Below are 19,315 nucleotides of genomic sequence, written 5' to 3' on the forward strand. Positions count from 1 at the left end.
CCTGGCCAGAACGGGGCCGATGGGGGGCGGCGGACGGCCTGGGGAGGGGGAAGGGGCACAGCAGGACCGCCCAGCCCGGCCTGGCCAAGACGTGGGCCGGGGCTGGGGCCTGTTACCTCTTTGCCGACCAGAAAAGAGAGTTCCAGGCTTTTTTTGTCTTTAATATGCGTCTTTCACAGAGGCATGTCCAGCTTCTCAGTGGTTCAACAGACTGTCAGTTACACAAAAAAACTTTGCATCGCTTCCCTGAATTTCCTCCCATTCCAAACCATGACAGTCCTATGGATTGCATTAGACCTGCTACATGACTTCCTTAAAACAGAATGAAACAATGAGAATTATGAAATCTAATATAGTCAAATGTTTTTGTGGCTTCTTTAAAATCAACTGACTTGTAAGAGCGATCAGCGCACGTGTGCAACATCTGCTGTAATGACTCTTTTCCAAACCTTGCTCGTATTGCCAGCCATTTCCCAGTACTCATGGGCACTCCGTCTCCTCGTTCTGGTTTAACATCTGTGCTGCTAAATGAAAGTAATCAGAGTCAGCATGAAAATTTAATAAGCTGCGTTCTGGCATTGGTCATGTTCCTAATTGTGTATTTGTTTTCTGCCCACAGAAGTCCTCAAACATTGTAAGCCAGAACACTTCCAGTGTTTATTAGTCTCAAATCACTCTCTGTTGGTGGTATTTCGAAAACAGACCAGATCTCTGAATTTGACAGCGCTTTTAGGAGACTGATCAAAGCCGGAGCCCAGCCTGGGAAGATCTAAACCTCATGGCCTTCCTTTCCTAGTTTGAGAATTACTGAGTTTTGGAAGCAGAAAGATCCTTAGATAGAATAGTAGAATCTAAATCTTCTAATCCAGAGAATGGTAAAGTTTTAAATAACTAAATATTTTGGCTTCACAGCAACTCACCAAGTGTGTAGTTGGTTGCATTTACATCCTAGTAAAGTGTCTTACAGTGGTTGTCCCTATTGGCCTTCCAGGAGAAGCAGAATAAGGACAGAGAAAAATTGAAGGAAGTTCTGTGCTTGTCCCAAATAACCTTCTGCCACAGGAACAAAGTTGTAAGGTTCCCAGCACCACTAACTGGGCCAAGTTTAGGAAATTGTTAAGCTACTGTTTCCTGAAACTCTTCTGTCTTGTCTGCTGGGCTTTCAGCTCCCTGCCTGTTTGCTTTGCTGCCTGGCTGGAGCAGCTAGCTGGTGATTTGGCTCTTGCCACAGGAGTTCAGGGAGGTCTCAGTTTCACCCCTGCTCTGATGCTGCCAGTGAAACACCTCAGACCATGTGCCCCTCATTCGCTTTCTCTCTCCCCCTCCAGTGGGATGGAGAAGAGAACTGAAGACAGAAAGGTAAAGATAATGGGTTGAGATAATAACAGTTCACTAGAAATAGCAATGAAATAAGAAAACAAACAGTAACAACAACAATGCTGATATCAGAGTGTACAGGACAGGCGAACGATTCATGCCCCTCTGACCACTCACTCCCTTCCTGAGGGAATAACCCCAGGGGTGAAGGATGGGGAAGCAGTTGGCTGAAACATCACCACAAGCTAGGTATGGCCCTCGGGAAAGAGAAAAGGAATTCCTTGTAAGAAACTGTTGGAAATCTTGAAACAACTTGCTGCTTTTACACTAGAATTTTACTAATGCCAAAGAATATAGTGTATTGGATAATGTTTTCTATTTTTTTTAATTGCCATCAGGAACTGACATTTATTTGGATGAAAAGTTTCAGCAAGCAAATGCTCTCACGCTGGGCAGCAGTTGTTTGTGTATGTATCAGTACCTGAGTTATTCTGCATTCAAAACAATATGTGGGAGGAGAATCTGAGTACAGGTACCAAAAGCAGTTTTATCTGAGTCAGGAAGAAGTACGTAGTCTGTACTTAAAGGAACATCGGCAGTAGTGGGGTTCAGGCACTGTCCTTTTATCTTAATGTCCTGAAGCCTCCCTTCTGGTTCTGCCTCTTGGCAACCAAAAACTGGGACATAAATGTTTTTATGAAGACATCCAGGCACTGTTGCTTGCCTGAGATCAGGATCCATTGAAATGCCCGAAGTGAGGGTGCTGTCCATATAAGCACATCTCCAGAGCAGTCTGTGCCCGGCGGGCGGCCCTGAGCTGTCCCCAGCCCACCGGGCATGCACCATGTGTCAGCAGAGAGCTTGTTCACAGCACCACACACATTTAAGGACATTTTCTCTTACTGAAACATCTGAATCTGTATTGGAATGATACTTTTTTTGCAGTTTCTTCTGTGCAAATAGAGCTTAATTGGTACTTGTGTTCTGCTTAATTATGCTTCACATTTTGGAGCAATCTGTTCAACTTGAACAGTTCTGTGAAGTGGGAAAAGTGATCTTCTGGGAAGTAGTAGCTCATTTGGCTGGGATATGCAGAGTGCTCATTTATGGTGGTGTTTCTGTCCTCAATTCTGACTGGACCAAACCAATTTGTTCTTTTTCTAGTCTTTACACAGGTGAATTGCCATAATGCAGTGGTCCACCTGTTCTAAGAGGAAAATTGCTTCCACATTCACACTGCCACTGTTGCTTTATATTTCTGTGGCAAGTTCTGTTTCATACACTGCTGTTTCTGAAAGGGAGTTGTCTTGGTTTGGAAAGACAGGTGTCTGCTAAGGAAGGCAGAAGCCTCCCCCGAAATGGAAAATGTAAACCCCCTCCCTCTGAATTTCTATAAATTTTAAATTAAGGGGCTCTCAGGCAAAAATATGGGAGCAGGAAATAACAGTTCTTTATTAGGAAAGAAAATAAAAAAGATAAAATAAACAATGCAGTAATCCAAAACAACACTGACAGAATCAGAACACAACCTGACGCCCTGTTGGACAGGGTGCTGGTAGCGGTCCAATTGGAATTGTGGCTGCAGTCCTGGTATGGTTCTCTTGGAGCAAGGATCCTGTAGAAAGGTGTAGTCTTCCTCTGAAGATCTAGTGGAAGAGGCAGCTATTCCTCCGGGAAATTCAGTAGAGAAAAGCCATGCTGGTGTTCCAGAATCTCCAGGTTATATCTGGGTAGCAATGCTTGGCTCCTCCCTCTGACTGGAGCATCTCCCAGTGGGATGCTGTAGTTCTTATCAGCCATGCAGTGACATTCAATGGCCCATTATCACATTATCAGCAGATGTTCCCCCCCCCCCCCCAGAAAGGATTGGGTGTAGAAGAGATAAAGGAAACTGCCCATTTAACAGAAGACAACTGCCATACAGATGGCAAATAGAATACATCTTGCCTTGCAATCTGGGACAGGAATGTATGCTAACACACACACAAATTTCCTTAATAAATGAGCAAACCCACATGTTTACACTTGGGAAAATAAATATTTCTGTTTTAAAAATCCTAACTGCAGCTTCATTTAAAAAACAACAACAACAAATTCCAAACAAACTGATCATAAATTGACATTTAAGGTCAAAGTAGTAAAAACAGCTAATTGTTTTTTAAAGTTTATTAGCATGAAATTGGTGTTGTGCAGAATTCCAGTTTAGGTTATGAGCATGGATGTATTACAGCTCTGCTCATTTGCTGAATAATTCCCCAGTGAAGAAGTAAAATTTTATGTAACTGGGTAACTTGAGAGAGAGAAAGCGGCAAAGAACTGCTGTGCTGTCAGTAGACTTTGACAAACTGACCACAAACATGGTGCAAGGGGGAGATGGCTTCAGGATCTATCACAGTCATGTGAACATTTGCAAGGAATAAAATTTCAAAGAGTGCTCTGGCTGTCCCCACTTGGGGACAGGTTGCTCCTACAGGATGCTCCTGCATCTCCCCAGATACGCGCTTGGTGTCCCCCCGCTCAGGGTGCCTTGGGAAGGGCACAGGCCAGGCCCTCAGTGGAAAGGGAATGCACACCCACTTAGAGGCATAAGTTCTCTGTCTCCAGGTGAAAAGTCCCAATACAAACTAAAATCTCAGGGGAGGCTACAGTTTTGTGTTCCACTGCAATTGTGCCCTTAAACACTGTACATGGTTGAGAGTACAAGTACACTTACAAGAAGTTTATGTGGTTTAATTTGTGTTTGTGCCAAACTGATACCTGTTCACCTTCTCTGTGCCAAACTCTGTACCTGTTCACCTTTTTCTGAATGTTTTTCTATGTTCTCTTGTCAAGTCTGCAGCCAGTGCCAAGTGTGTGTAATCCTGCCTGTTTAAAAAAGGTGCCTCTAAGGAGGGGGAAAACCCTTAGGTTTTACATTGTAGTTAAAACCTGCATGAATGTAAATACACAGGTCTATTTTCCCCATGATAACTCAGGGATAAAAGGTACTTGAATTAGGCACTGAACTAATTAATATTTTTGATTGCTTGATTTCACTCTATTATATATATATTCATTGATAATTGTTCTTCCAAAACCCATTTCCTAACTCAAACCTAGAGCAAACCAGTCTAAATGGAAGTTGATGCAGTCATAAATCAAGGACTTGGAAGTGTCTGATTTGCTTTTTAGTGACAAAAAAAAACCATTGACAACAATAATTCACAGAGATAATAAGTTCATTTGTAATGCATTTTCTGGGCTCATCAGAGGTTTTTTTGATAAATTACCTATTCCATAAAAGGAAAAAAAAATAGTTTTACTTACCTAATTCATAATTCAGAAGTCTCTTACAACTATTTAATGAAGTGTGCTCTGAAGAGTTTCTGATAGTTCTTCTAAAAAAGCATCAATGTTTGATGCATCATGGGGTTTTTTTTTCCCTTGCTGCTTTGGAATCATAATCCTGCCTTGGTTCCAGCTCAACCTGCATTTCCCACCTGGGGAAACCAGTTTAAGGCCAGTGGCTCCTGCCTGCATATCCTTTGTGTGTACTGCAAGGACATGTTGCAGTCTCCTCCTCTGGGAATGGTCACAACAAAACCAGTTCTACTGACAGGTGAACTTCATACAGTGTCTGCAAAACGTCTGAATTCAAATTTGACACTGTATATTTCATGTTGAAGCCATGGTACCTGATCTTAGCTGTGTGCCAAAAAAACATTTGGGAGGTAACTCAAAATTCTGGTGCCCCCCTTTTTGGAGAATAATATTGATTTTGCATCCCTGTATACAGCTGTGAAACTAATTAAAGGAGAGGCAGAGGACAGTATTTATACCTTGTGAACAGATCATTGTAAGGATTAGGCAAGAAATCTAAAAAAGTCTATTTTTTACTAATTATATTTCTTATTATTAGCTGTTTTTATCTTAGAATTTTATACACTGTTGGGTATTCAGGTATCTTCTCTTAGCAAGTGGTGGTGTTGCAGGTTCACACAGGCAGAAACAGCCTGCTAAGCTTGGCTGTTTGTGAAAATAATTTGATGTTGCTGGTTTAGTGGTGAAAATCACAGAATATTCTGGCTTGGAAGAGACCCGCAAGGGCCATCAAATCTAACTCAAAATAGACATGAAGGAGTCAAAAAGTCTTATCAGAAAAAAGGGACTGGATAAGGAGACAACACTCTCTTTTTGGTTTATTGCCTGGAGAGAGTCCCTTTTGGAAACTGATCTCTCCAGCCAGGCAATATAATGTTAATAATTATTTTAAATAATAATAATGGGTGATCAACTTTATTTGTGTTTACTATTTGATACATCAGTAGGTACCTCTGTTCCATTTTTTAACTGCTGTTTGCCATGAGCAGATTTTCCTTACCCCTTTTTCGGGATCACAGCTGAGTGGGAGCTGGTGCTCCTGTCCCTGTGTGGCTGCGGGGGTGTGCGGGATGTGCCAGGCGCGTGTCCCCTCAAGGCTGGGACAGTGCCCGGGGTGAGCACATGGCACAGCCCAGGAATGAGCTGCCGGACAGCGGGTCCGGGCATCGGGAGGCTCAGGGTCCCAGGGACACCCCAAAGCTCTCGCCCAGCTCCTGCCCCAATGAGCACTTCAACACTCAGGCCTTGAGTTATTTTTCCTCGTGAAATTTCCAAATATTTGCAATTGATCTCCCACGGGGAAGACCTGTTTTCTGCACGACCTGCCCAAGAGCACATTCTGTCTGGAGATGAATTTCAAGTATAATGCGGGTAAACTAGAGTTAATTTTTTTCTTCAGGTCCTTGCTCCTAAAATATAGCTTTTTCTTTTTAATAAAAGTAAGATGCAGTCTAATAATTCTTGCACATAATTTAATCCCCTTCAGCTGTATTTGTAAAATTACGCATTTTATCTAACGCCTGTCAGTTTTACAATTAACACTGGGCACATTAACTGCACTTTATGCCTTGACTCTTTTCCTTAACAAAAAGTGAATTTATTATAAGCAACTTGTTTTCAAAGTCCTCCCATGAACCATGGAGACTGGTGTTCTGCATTTTCACCTTGCAGCCTTCAGATGCAGGGGACAGTGTCATTTACATCTTTATTAAAGTCATCGTTTACACCCTTTAAACTGTTTTAGGCTCTGCATTGTCCTTGGCCAGCCAGCACCTGTATGAGGCTTCAATGTTGTGCATTTGGCAGGACATGGGCTGGAAATGCTGCAGGATTGCACCTGAGGAAGATGTTAGGTGCTGTTCGGTGATTGTTTCCCCAGAGCGTGTGGCCGAGCAAACCAGCCCGGGGCACGGTCGGGAGGTACAGGGGCAGCTGCAGGCATCAGCAAGGATGGGCAGGCTCAGGATGGTGGCTGCTCAGTCCCAGAGCCGAGGCAGCAGCTGGGGAATAACACACCATTGTTTTATGGAGCACAAATTGGCTTTGGGTTGGTGGAAGGTGTCCCGGCCTGTGGCAGGGGGTTGGAACTAGATGATCTTTAAGGTCCCTTCCAATGCAAACCGCTGTCTGAAATGCAGGGCCATTTGCAGGCACTTTGAGTGTGGAACTTCGCCCAAAATAAAGATAACAAAAGGTAAAATTGGAGCAAATATAAAAGGATGAATAAAGCAAGCATCATTAACTAACTTCTAAAGTGTATTCTATTTAAACACTGATTTTCCTTAAGGAAAATTCACACTCTGCTCTTGAGCAAGGAACAGTGAAATGAAAAAAGCCTCTTTCATTAGCAACAATCTAAAATATGCATGTACTTCCAAGTGTGTCAAGATTATTTTTCTTCGTAAAGTGAAGTCACTGTTTGGTTTCCGTTAGGAAAGGAAATGTGCATATCCTATGGGCTAAGCAAATACAGCTGCTATTTTGCACAAAAAATACAAACTTAAGTAAGTGATTATTTTAACCTGGGCCTACAGTGGAGTAAGATTACCACAGGTGATTCTACCAGATGCAGACCTCATATCCTGCTATTAAAGCAGCCACAAAAATATGGGCAGAAATAGATCTGAACTCAATAAATACTACATCCCACTATTCCATTTTAAAACACATTGTAAGGAAAACACTAAGTGAATGCTCTGTTACTGCAGGCTCGTCCCGCAGCCACTGGAGCTGACGGGGCCGGCTAGCCGCTCCCGGAGTGATCGGTGGAGACCACAAATCCCACCACTCCCAGGTTCTCTGCGGGAACCCCGAGTAGTGGCTCCGTCTGCTGCATGGTGACGCAGGCGAGAGCAGGACTGCGAAGCACTGAGGCGAAGAAAGGAAGGAGTGGACACACATATGGATGCTAAGACCCTTCAACAACCCAAACAGGGCCAGTAACGCTATCAGGGAAAAACCCTTAGGGAGGCACTTATAAAGGGGAAGGGCGTGAGACTAGGAGCCACGAGGGACCAATGAACGAAGCCCAGGGGAGGAGCGAGGGGCCCAACTGAACCAATAGAAATGGCCCAGGGGAGGGAAAGGCTCAGGGGACAAATCATATGTTAGGTAAGGGAAGATTGACATAGAAATTTCTCGAAATGAAAGGGGGTTGGTTACAATGATGGACGGGTAACTGGCGGGAGGAACAAACCATTATGAGGGAGAACATGGGGGGAACCAAATCTTAACTTATAAAAAATAACCAACTTTACAATAAAACCCGTATAAACGACACAATGCTACACTGTACTAGCTAAACAATCCTCAGCCTAGGACAAAATTCACTGCAGCCATCTGGTGTGGAAGGGATTCATCCTGGGATGATTTCAACAAATGTTGGAAATAAAAACAGAAAAAGAATGAATGAATTACCATGTATCAGTACCTGTAAGCAGAAGAAGCCTTCTGCATTAGTTACTGCTTCCCCCTGATTAGTGAACACGGAAAACCCAAAAAAAAAAAAAAAAAAAAAAAAAAAAAAAAAAAAAGAAAGAAAAGCAGCTTTGCTAAGGTTCAAGCTCTCACTGAGCGGCTGGATGGTGTCCAGCCCCTGAGTGTGTGTCTCCATTGTCTCCCTCAGCAGCACAGGGATGTCTTGCCAGCTTGGAAAGGATAAGGATGCTGTAAGAACCAGGCAGGTACAGGTGTCACTGAGCTGGGGAGGTGACCACACTCGCCCCTCGCTGTGTGTGCAGTTGGTCCCAAGGTCTCTTCATGCATCGATGAATTGAAGAAGAAAAATTAACTTTAAAACAGCAGCAAGGTTGTTTCCTACACTTGAATCTCTCAGGAGAAAACTGTAAACAAGGCAAAACTGAGGAATAATGTGGTATTAGATAAAATATCTTAACATCATTCCTATCAGAAGTTTAAATTTGCATGTGTTTATGTATATACACTTCTGCTTGCACTCACCACCCTCAGTGAAGTTCAGTTTAATAAAACTGTAGTTGTAATAAATGCAAGAGCTCATATTTCATACAGTGACACCTGGGAAGAGCTGGAGGGACTGAGCCAGAATGATAATGAAAATGCAAATAAAAGGAAGTACAATGCCCGTGATAAAAAGTGAGGGCAGAGGAGGAAGTGCCAATCTCCTGGTTTGCCACTGAAGTTTCTGTGGTTAATGTATAGGTGGAAGAAACAGGTTGAAAAGAGCTGACTTGAGAGCAAGCACTGAAAGGAGACAAATAACAAAAAACACCAAATCTTCGTGGAGGGTGAGGACTATTGAGGTGGTTTTTTCTCTCCTTTTTTCAACCACTCATTTCTCATCCCTCATTTTAAAGAATTTCTTCCCCACAATTTTCTCTCTTTACAGCTTCTGCATTCCTTTGTTTTGTGTCATTAATTCTCTTGCAAAGAAAATGGCTTTCCCCCTTTATTTCAAATTACTTTTTCCTGTAGTAGACATCCTTTTACATTTCCTTTCTTCTAACAGGAGTTGTAATTTCTAGACTCTTCATTTTCCCTTTGTGCGGGGAAGGTGTGTACTTCAGGCTTCTTTTGGCCCCTTGCCAGCCTTGAGTCCCTTTTTCTTTATCATGAACAGCTGATACTCTCCTCCTGTTCCTTGCTGTTACAGCCTCTCACCTTTTTCCCTGCTGTGCAAGGGACCTTCAGAACAGGATTTAGGAATACGTTTTATCTGTTCAAGCCTACAAATGCTGACTGTGATTTTGCAGATGTGGTGGATTAAGAGGATGGCTGAAGTCACCAATATTTTGAACCAGTTTCTTAATACTGACAAAATGAACCAATGTTAATTAAGCATTAGCATTTGCTGACATGTGCCCTCCTTAATAATGGTCAATTTAATATGTGTATATGTATGTGTGTGTGTATCTCTGCAAAATTAATTAGCTTATGAAAATACACCTTTGGGCTGGTCTGTTCTGTTCTTTCACTAAGCTAGTCTGCTCTGAATTTATGCCTTTCCTCTATTCAGAGTAACTCTATTTCCTTGCAAATTTCGATTTAAATTGTTGGCTTGCAACAGAAATGACTACATTATGCTTGAGCCAAATAACCTAAAATGTTTTTACAAGATATGAATTGTGCAGTTTTTGACAATAAGGGGAGTGTTTGCTTTTATGCCAAGCAACTTTTGGGTGTGGATTGGATTTTCACGTCAGCTGAAGGCTGGATCTGGTCTTTGAAGTTTAGAGAATCTCAAACTGATAGACACTAAATATCTATGTATTTGAGCATTACATACACTGCTGGGGGATGGGCTTGGCAGGGGAAAACATGCATCAAAAATGAAGTGAGGTTATGGTAAATCAGGGTGTGATAGTATCTTTCTTCCTTGTAGAAGAACACTCTCTTGAATAAAATGCATAGAAGTGTTTTTCCTTTTTATCTCTTTCTCCAAAAAGTCCTTCTAAATTCAGACTGTGATATATAGTAGAGATAATTCATGCTATTTATGTATAAAATATTGTAAAATCCAAAGCTATGTCTCTGAGCACCCCAGCCAGGGAGCAGAGCCTTATTTTTATTCAATTAGTTCCAGGAGAACGTTAATATCAAGCCTGTTACCTTATGAATGGAACCTTCCTGGGCCATGATCACTGACTTCCCTGGAATGCCCGGGCCACTCAAGAGTGATCTGCTCATCGGAGATTACATCTACTACCTTCGCCACCCTTTACATGTGAATATTGGACATCAATATGTATGGCCCCGGTTCTGCATGTGAAGGGACACAAAGGAACATTCTGTCATTTCTGCCCTAGGCAGAATAAGCTGTATATAAGCTCGCGAGAAGCAGTCGGGGTGAACCACTGGGGAAACGCTGTCACTTTGTCAGTCGGATCCTGGTTCACCCAGCACCGAAACACCGAAACCCGGGTTCGACGCTGCCCGAGGCTGTGGTGGTCTTTCGAAATTCTATTTTTTGTTATCGATCTAATAAATCTTTGTTTAATTTTTTATAAATTTGGCTACCGATTTGATCATTTATAACAGGCTGAATTAATTCCAGATTCTGCAACTGTGGACAAAATTTGAATTTCTCCTAGGACTACAGTGACCTACAATGTCTCTAGAGCAAGCTTTTTGGTTAGCACACAGAGGAGATTCCCTTGGTGTTTAACCTCAGTATAAGGTCGTTGTCTGATATGCCTGATCATGTCTGCTCTCACTGTTACATTTGCACAGCTAGAAAGCTAAAGCCAGTACTTTAGAAGTGCCATTCCTCCACGCTGTCTCAATATTTAGGTATGAAATGCCTGTGGCTGCTTTTTGGAGCAATGTGTCTGCTGCCGCCCTACTGCTGTCACCACCATTTTGGCTCTGTGAATGGGCAGCTAATTGGCAGCCCAGGAAGAAATGTGAGCTATTGCCTTACTCCTGTGGCTTTTATTTTGCTTTCAGGAGGTTGAAAACAGTTACACAGATCAGTTCTGTTGGTGGTTTCTTTTTGATCTGTTGCTCTTGAAATCCAGTCTGTCCTATCCATCATGTTAAAATAGCAAGGGTAGCAACCAAAATAAATATTTTCCTGTCTTCTCTTTCAGATAAAATTGAAGATGAATTAGAAATGACGACAGTGTGCCATAGACCCGAGGGACTGGAACAGCTTGAAGCACAAACCAACTTCACTAAAAGAGAACTTCAAGTTCTTTACAGAGGATTTAAAAATGTAAGAACAGTACTGCAATGAACAGAGTCTAATATGTATGTCCTCACCAGCCTCAACTGCTCAGCTTGATTTTGTATTATTCCCCTGCTAAGCATTAGTAGTTTTGTATAAGATCTCCCTTACCACAGAAAATGAGCACAATCTGCCTCTCCATCTAATATTTATGACACTGCAATCTGCCTAAAACTGGGTTTGGATGAATATTCAGCACATAATGGTCTCATTAAACTTGTTCCCCAAATGTCAGCAAGCACAGTTCAATTTCCTCAGCTGTGCCAGTACTTGAAGATAACCTGAAAATGTTTTCATGGCTACTTATTTAAACCTTGTTTTCATCTCCTCATGTTCAAATATAAGTGGTGCTGTTCGCTTGTGATTACGTGCCCAGGATGGACATTTCATCCCTTCTCTAGCTGCAGAAATCTTGCTCTTGTAGAAGAGCACTTTAGGACTTTAAGGTCCTGCATAAGTAGGGAATAAGGCTGGAGTGGCAGGAGCTAAAGAGAAACCAAAAGCTGAATGTGTGTTAAGACTGAGGAGACCAGAGAGAGGCTGCAGATATCTGGGCAAGCAGACAGTAGTGCCAGCTGGTGTGACTGGGTGTGCAGAGAAACTCCATGCCCAGTCTTGTGAGCCACCATTCCAGCCAGGCTCCCTGGGAGCCCAGAGTCTGCAGCTCCCAAGCCTCAGCCTGGCTCTGCTGCTGCCTCTCAGGGGCTCCTCACAATCAGGAGAAATGGATGGGGAATGTTGAGGCTGCATGGAGCAGATGCTTTATGGACCTTGAAGAATGAGTACTCATTACATGTTTGCCTGAGGGTCAGGATTTAGTCACCCAGGTGGTTTGTGCCAGCCGATATTTTAATGATGATTAATAGGTCAGAATCAAACTGTCTCAATAAACACAGAATGGTTTTTATATTCTCTTGCAGGACAGCTCCAGCATTTAGAAACCATTACAGCAAAATGCTGTAGTTTCTCAGTCAAGTCTATTGGGTAAAAACTTGTCAAAAGAAAGCTGGGCCACCTTAAATACAGGCAGTTCTGAGGAACCTGTGGGACTTTGAGAAGGGCCTTTATTTTTGACAGATTTTTGAAATTTGATCAAATCATGTTTCCAGTGTATATTTGACTTTTCCAAGGAGTCTGGTGGTTTCACCCTTTATTTCTCTGCTCACCTAAATGGGCCAAAGCACAGCTCAGCTTTCTGTATTTTTGTTAGTGTGTGTGGCATATTTCTGCAGCTTTGCTGCACACAGGAGGTCATTTCATGTGTGAAGTTGCCTAACTAAACACTGGTGTCTCTTTATGCTTTTGCCAGCCAGCAGGAAATCACACGGCTTTTGAGACAGAACTTGGCAGGTTAACACCTTGATATGACATGACTGCTTACAGAGTGAGGTTAAACCCAGTTTTGCTAAGATCTCTACCATGCCTTCTGTATCACTGTCAGGTGGGAATCCTGTGTGGGAGAGCTCTGCTCTGTGCTGGGGGGATTTGCGACTGCAGATGCAAACCCGTGAGGCAGACCTGGAGCACTCTCAGCACACAGGACATTTACCCCTTGCCTTTTCTAATTCTGCTAGCACTTTGCACTACAGAGGCATTACCTCCCAGGGCAATAGTGGCAGACAAGGGCATTTAACTTGTAACCTAAACCTAGGATATCACTGAAGGTCTTGGTATTAATTGCCAGTGATGGCAAGGTCTTGGTTTATATCTGGGTATTAGGACAAAGCAGGCTGGTTTTATCCAGCTAATCTGCGTACAATATACACAAAGTTTCGTATGTAAGGTTTAAATTGACATGAAAGTACAGCTTTAACACTGGTAGCCTGCAGATCCTGGTTTCAATGGGGTGGGTAATTATGCTCAAGAGGCAAACTGGCTCATCTGTTACCGTATTTGCTATTGTACCAAACAGTCTGGTCCTTGGGATGATGCTACAGTGCCATCTGGAGATTCAAAATCCCTGTGGGAATACAGTAATTTTCCTCCCTGGCTTATACTCACTGCTTGTTCTCAGTGATTATTGCACAGGTCCTGTTTAATCACAAGGCAATACCTGGATAATCACAGAGCAATTTGCAGGAACTTGTGTAGGGGACAGAGGTCCTGGCTGCAGGAGCACAGGAGTGCACAGGAGCAGGGATGATGTTCCACCAAAGGCAGCTCAGCACAGCCTGGGCTGGCTTCTGGACTAGTGCTTGTCTGACCAGGGTCCTAATTCTCAGTACTTTTAAACCTGTTCTTTCTGCGTCTCTGAATTCTGTTCTTGCCCCCCCCCCCCAAATTATCTCAGTCTCTACCCAGGGTGTCACTAGTCTGGTCTGGTGGTTTTGCCCCACAGTGATAGAGGATGCCAATAAATTCATCTCCAGAGAAGCTGAGCGTGCTAACCAGGCCTGTATCATTGCTGCCTGGCCAAATGTTCCCTCTCTTTGCCTTCAGCTTGCTTTTCCAGTTGTGAGAGGGTGCCACCCTCCAGCATCTCTTGGTTGCAGGACCAACAGTTCACATTTATCTAGCAGTTGCCTCTGCCCGCAGGATTCTGCATTATGTGAATGGTCTCCTTTGCACCTCTCTGTTAGCTGTGGTAAGACTGAAGCCAGACTAACATGAGGTGTTTGGTCCCATCTCTTTGGCTGAGATTCTGAAAAAGCAAAGTTACAGGCAAACCCATCAGAGCCTTTGGTGGGTCTTGCCTTGGTACAACTTAACAAAAGAAAATGTGATACCTTCTGTCTACAAAAGCACCAGAATTGTTTGAGCTAAACAGGAATATTGGCACAGGAACAGAATGGCCGTGAATAGGCATAGGCTGGAATTAGAAGAGAGTTTCTGCCCCCCAGAGGAGTAAAGTTTGGTGGCCAGTCATGGACTTGCAGGAAGGAGAGCAAGGAAGTATTTTTATTATTAAAACTGATACATTGATGTCTAATGAAGTGACCAACTATACAGAGATTTGAGCTTGGTAATTCAGGATCTTCCACTTTGGTCATGTTTCATGGCTTGCATTCTTTGGAATCGAGTACATTGATTTAAAAGAACTGGAGGTTTTGTGAGTTTTTTTGCTCAGTGGGTGGGGTTTGTGCTCTTAGGGGAAATGCTTGTTAGCTGCAAGGGATAATTTCTTAATACTGAATCAGGAAACAGACAACCCAAATGACTGAGGAGCTGCTGGAGACATCCTTACCTTGCTTTACTGTGTGTATTTTAGCAAATCTGTAACGTAGGGTAGTATGAGATGTAACTGTAAAAAAAGCAGGATTACGGAGGTTAAAGTGAGCAGTACAAGCAAGGGAGAAATGTACTCATACTTTAATAATCCCCAAAACATCTTCAAAGTGGGAGAACATAGAGCAACAAACTACATGGAATGTGTGAGTGCTTAGAGATGCAAATCTGGATTGTGCCTTTGTCTGTGGTCAGCTAACTTACTGCCTCTAATTTAGCAAAATGTGGCCCTGGGTACTCATCCTCATGTTCTGGCCAGCTGAACTCAGGAGGGTCTGAAAGGCAGGGCATGCTTTGCTCCCCTGTGGTCCCTACATCTCTACTTTGCACATCTCTGAAAGCAATCCGTGAAGTTTATTTCTGATTCCAGCAGAGGAAAAATGCAACTGTTTTATTTATGTTTTATTTTCCTTTTGGTTTTGTGGGTTGGTGTGTTTGGTTTATACATGGATTCAGCTCCTTTGTGGTATAGTGATTTAAAAGAAGAGGGTAAGTTCAGATGCACAGCTTGTGCTGCCAGAGCTTGATAGTCAGCCCTGGGAAAATAAGGAAAATGAGGGATTTGTTCTGTGCTTGATGACAATACAAAAAAAAAAAAAAAAAGTTCACTGTTTGGCATTTTTAAAAAATTATTAGTTTAAGGAAATGAGAAGGGTTAACCTAAAGCCCTGCTATCAAAGAAAAGCCTTATGAATACTACAGTGAAGGACTGTGTTCTTCTTACTGACAAGGATTTTTTCTTGAATGAGTGAATCTTTATTAACTTCAGTGGAATTTTAATTGACACTAAGCTCACCTGCTCTGTGTCACAAGAGAGATTTCTTTCGAGTCAGCAGAATTAAGTAGTACTGTAGCACTAATGAAGCCTCTGGAGCATTATTTGGCTCTTATAAAACAAAAATTGTGATCAATTAACTGCAAATAAATTGGTAGTAGCATATGTGTCTGAAAGCAATCCAGTTATAGAGAGCTAAATGGTCTGATCAATGTCAGCACTGCCTCTCCCCAGCACTCCTAGAGCTGTGATGCAAACTTTCATTTGGCTTCCAGATGGAGCATCAGAAGCAATAAGGATCACGTAGAAATTCAGAAAATTAAGCAGGCCCAATGGCCCAACTGCCAGGGTAGCCCTTGCCCCTGTGAGAGAGCACAGGCAGCAGCAGCAGCCACGTGTGCATCTCTAGTAATAAACAGAAGGAAGGGACCTCAGGGACTCTGCACTTGTGGGAAACATAGAGAAAAGAATGATCAGTCCCTCAACTACAAACCGTCTTTCAGCAAGTGAAGTTGTGGTTCTTAGAGAATGCAACAGTTGTCTTATCATGAGGAGAGAAGGAAATAAATCTTGGTGTAGCACTGTGCTGGAAAGGATGGGCCAATTGTGCCAGGCTTGATTTTAAAAAGAATGGCAGTTTAGTGAAGTACTCTGCAAGGGCCCTGTGCACTCTTGTAGTAACAGCAGTTCAGTGACCAAGGAGAACACTGCTACCGAAGAATGGCTGTGGATATGGTTCTGAGCCTGATCAATTATTAAAAGATATCATAAATAAATATCAGATGATTTATTTAATGTGTGTTAGCTTACAAGCTTCAGAAAACATATGTTTAGGAAATATTTGGGAGAATCTCTTATGGTAGCTGTTAGCTTCTATTTAATTATCTTCCTTTGATGATTTCTGCTTTACACATGAAAAAGTAACCACTTTTCTTGTGATAAGGAAACCAGGCAACAGATGTTTTATGAGGAGCTTTGGAACAGTTTGAGAATAGTCATCTAACCAGAAATCTTGCAGCCTACAAAATCACAAGTGGCACATAGAAAAGTTGTCTGATTGACTGTTTGCTGTCTCTGTCTAAACAGCAGTTCAGGACTCTCAGGCAAGATAGTAGGAGTCAAGTTCCAAGAATGGAAAGCTGGTGGTTCCTTGAGCAAACAGTTATTTATATTTTGTGAAGTTCCTGGCTGAAGCACCTGTGTTGAAGTGAGGCAGGGATCATAGCCGGACACAGAGAGGGATGCATGGAGTGAGTATAGTGCCAGGAACAGAGGAACGTTTTTGATCCCAAGTGTGCCCTCCAGCTCAGTATAAGCATCAAGCCTGGCCATACGTGCCAGTTCTATGAGTGAGTTTTATGAGAGATTTAGCCTGCTCAAAGAATCCATCTCCAGCACCTCCTACCAGCAGGGACAGTACTCTTGCTCCCTCCTCCCTCCCTGATGAGAGCTTGGGGAATTAAATGGCTGAGTGGGATCAGTGCTGCAGCAGGACACAGACCCCAGGGTCTCTATTGATCAGTGGCTCAGAGTGTGGGAGAAATCTGACTTTTCTGTGTAATTCAGTGCTTTTTGAAAAAGGTGGAATGATGTGGTTATTTTATTGGTTTGCTCTGGTTTGATTTTCAAAATTGGTTGATAGGCAAATTTGAGGAATAATGCCATCAACTGAGAAGTATTTTCTCTAACTGAAAACATCACATGGTTAGGTAGCAGTGCCCAAGGCTCTGTAATGTATGTTAGAGCAGCACTGAGCTGGTGGGGGTGTATTTATTATTGAGGTTTGTTTGTAAGGACTTACTAGTGTGCTATGGATTGTTCACCTGGCTACAGTCTGCTGCTGAGGATTAAAAAACAGGAATGAAACTGCTGAAAACACAGTTAGAAATGTTAATAATGGTAAGCCAGCTTTGGAGATGCTTAGGATGAAACTGCAATCTGAATTACTTTAATTTCTCCAGCTGCACAGCCTGTGCATGCAAAACACTGTGAGAACAGGAAGGTGATTTGTTTCATTGCTCTCTTTGGGCTTGTAGAGTTTTGCAAATGAACCTTTACAAACGTGTGTTTTTCTTGATTCTCTTTCTCTCTTTTTTTCCTTTTGTTTTCCAACAGGAATGTCCTAGTGGGGTTGTTAATGAAGAAACATTTAAACAGATCTATGCACAGTTTTTTCCTCATGGAGGTAAGTGGAGTGCTTTGTGCCTGTCAGAATTCTTGAAGCCCTAACATTGCCTACTGCCAGCTGGCTGCAAAACTGCTGCAGATCATCTGTGCGAGAAATGGGAATCAAGCTGAAGTTTTGAGGGGTTTTAGACAGAAACACAAACATCAAGGTAATAAGATTTTAGGCCTTTGAACAGTTATTTCACATAGAAAACCCCCCATAAAGATTGCCTCTCAGTGTCAGCTCTGCATTCCCCAGGTCCAAAATAGAAACTGGGGGTTGATATTTTGTTCTGTTCTGACTTTCTGTTGGCAGAAAGTGGAATTGCTTCCCCTCCGTGTGTCTCTGCTTCCCTGCTGTTGAACTGCTGGGCATGTAGTGTCTAGCACAGGAGGGTCTCAGACTTCTTTTTGGCCTGAAAATTAATCAAAACCTCCTTAAAATTCTTAAAGCAGTTTTTTGTTGATAAGTAAACTCCTGGATACCTGAAATGATTATTTTTGGTGTTTATGTGACTAAGACAGGACCATGTCATGAATGGGCATATTAAGGTATTGTATTAAATCTCTCAAATAATACATGTTCTTGCCTTTTAAAAACATCAAGAATCTATATATTCTAATTGGATATGTTTATATGCTGTTGACAAATTGAAAGAAATTAGTCATTTAAGTGGCTTTTTAGCAAAAGATTAGGTATTTGAGGCTTTCCAAAATATCCCATTCTGTAGTAGCTGCAGAACACAGTCTTTGGGGAACAAAAACCTTTCTGCAAGGGTGTATGTGTGCATCTACATTTACTTAAAGAAGGTCATTAACAAATATTTTTTCAACTAAATGTCAAAATAAAACACATTATGCTTATGTTTTACCACCCGTGGCACCTCAAAGAGGTACATCTATAAAAGGTTTGCATTAAATTTCATTATGAACTTGATGATTTCCTGTCATGATTTTCTAAACCCAGCAGTTTAAGATTCAAAAGGACAAAAAAATACCTCTAAGTGAGATTGCTCTCCAGCAGCCATGGGTCAAACTCAAGTAACTGGAGCAAGACCCTTCTGAAGCTGGGCATTTCCTGGGGGGGGTCTCTGTTGTGTCTCCCACAAAACAAAAAGGTACAGAAAGGATGTTGCAGATTGTAGTCACTCTTTGATGTTTTTGCTGTGTTTCCCACCATTTGAACCAGAGACACTCATGGTTGGTGGGAATTTCCTGCTTGTTCTTTCAGGTAATGCTCCAAAATCCAAATAGTTTCTACTGTAATAAAAGCTTTTGCATTTCAAGGCTGTTTTAAGGGAGGGTGACAGGATTTTGCAAGTCCATGGTAACATTTACTGGTTCATAGAATACCTGGCAATGTGTCAGGGTTGAGTTGCATACAGAAGGAAAACAAATTCATGACTTGTTTAGAACCATCAGTGTATGATGAGTGCCTGTCCTTTGTGCCTTTCAGATGCCAGCATGTATGCACATTACCTCTTCAATGCCTTCGACACTGCGCAGAATGGCTCCGTGAAGTTTGAGGTGATTCTTTGCGTCTTCCATCCATGCCACTTTCTCAATTTTGTGTTTTTAACCTTTTCTGTCCAGTCTTTATTGCAAAGTAGTAGGACATGTTGGATTAAAGATTAGAGGTTTCAGTCTAAAGCCAGTCAGTGTTTTCAAATCTGGTTCACTTTAGTTTATGCAGATGCAGTTCCATGTCAGCAAAGAAATATCTGGATTGTGCTAGTTGGGATAGAGGGAGAAAGTGCAAAGGTTTATGC

At 42.3% G+C, this 19,315-nt stretch overlaps 1 protein-coding gene across 4 annotated transcripts in view; it reads left to right on the plus strand.

The window, feature by feature from the left end:
* The window catches only part of LOC139597541 (A-type potassium channel modulatory protein KCNIP1), a 176,198-nt gene that overhangs the window by 147,595 nt on the left and 9,288 nt on the right, over nucleotides 1-19,315 (plus strand). For all 4 annotated transcript variants that reach the window (XM_071442971.1, XM_071442970.1, XM_071442969.1 and 1 more), the window contains 3 exons: nucleotides 11,244-11,368; nucleotides 17,496-17,565; nucleotides 19,003-19,073. In XM_071442971.1, the coding sequence (XP_071299072.1) occupies nucleotides 11,267-11,368; nucleotides 17,496-17,565; nucleotides 19,003-19,073 (243 nt within the window). In that variant the 5' untranslated portion in view covers nucleotides 11,244-11,266. The remainder of the gene's footprint in view (nucleotides 1-11,243; nucleotides 11,369-17,495; nucleotides 17,566-19,002; nucleotides 19,074-19,315) is intronic.

The sequence above is a fragment of the Agelaius tricolor genome, unplaced genomic scaffold, assembly GCF_023055355.1.
Source record: "Agelaius tricolor isolate 1412-34295 unplaced genomic scaffold, bAgeTri1.0.p SCAF_18, whole genome shotgun sequence".
Lineage (NCBI taxonomy): Eukaryota > Metazoa > Chordata > Aves > Passeriformes > Icteridae > Agelaius > Agelaius tricolor.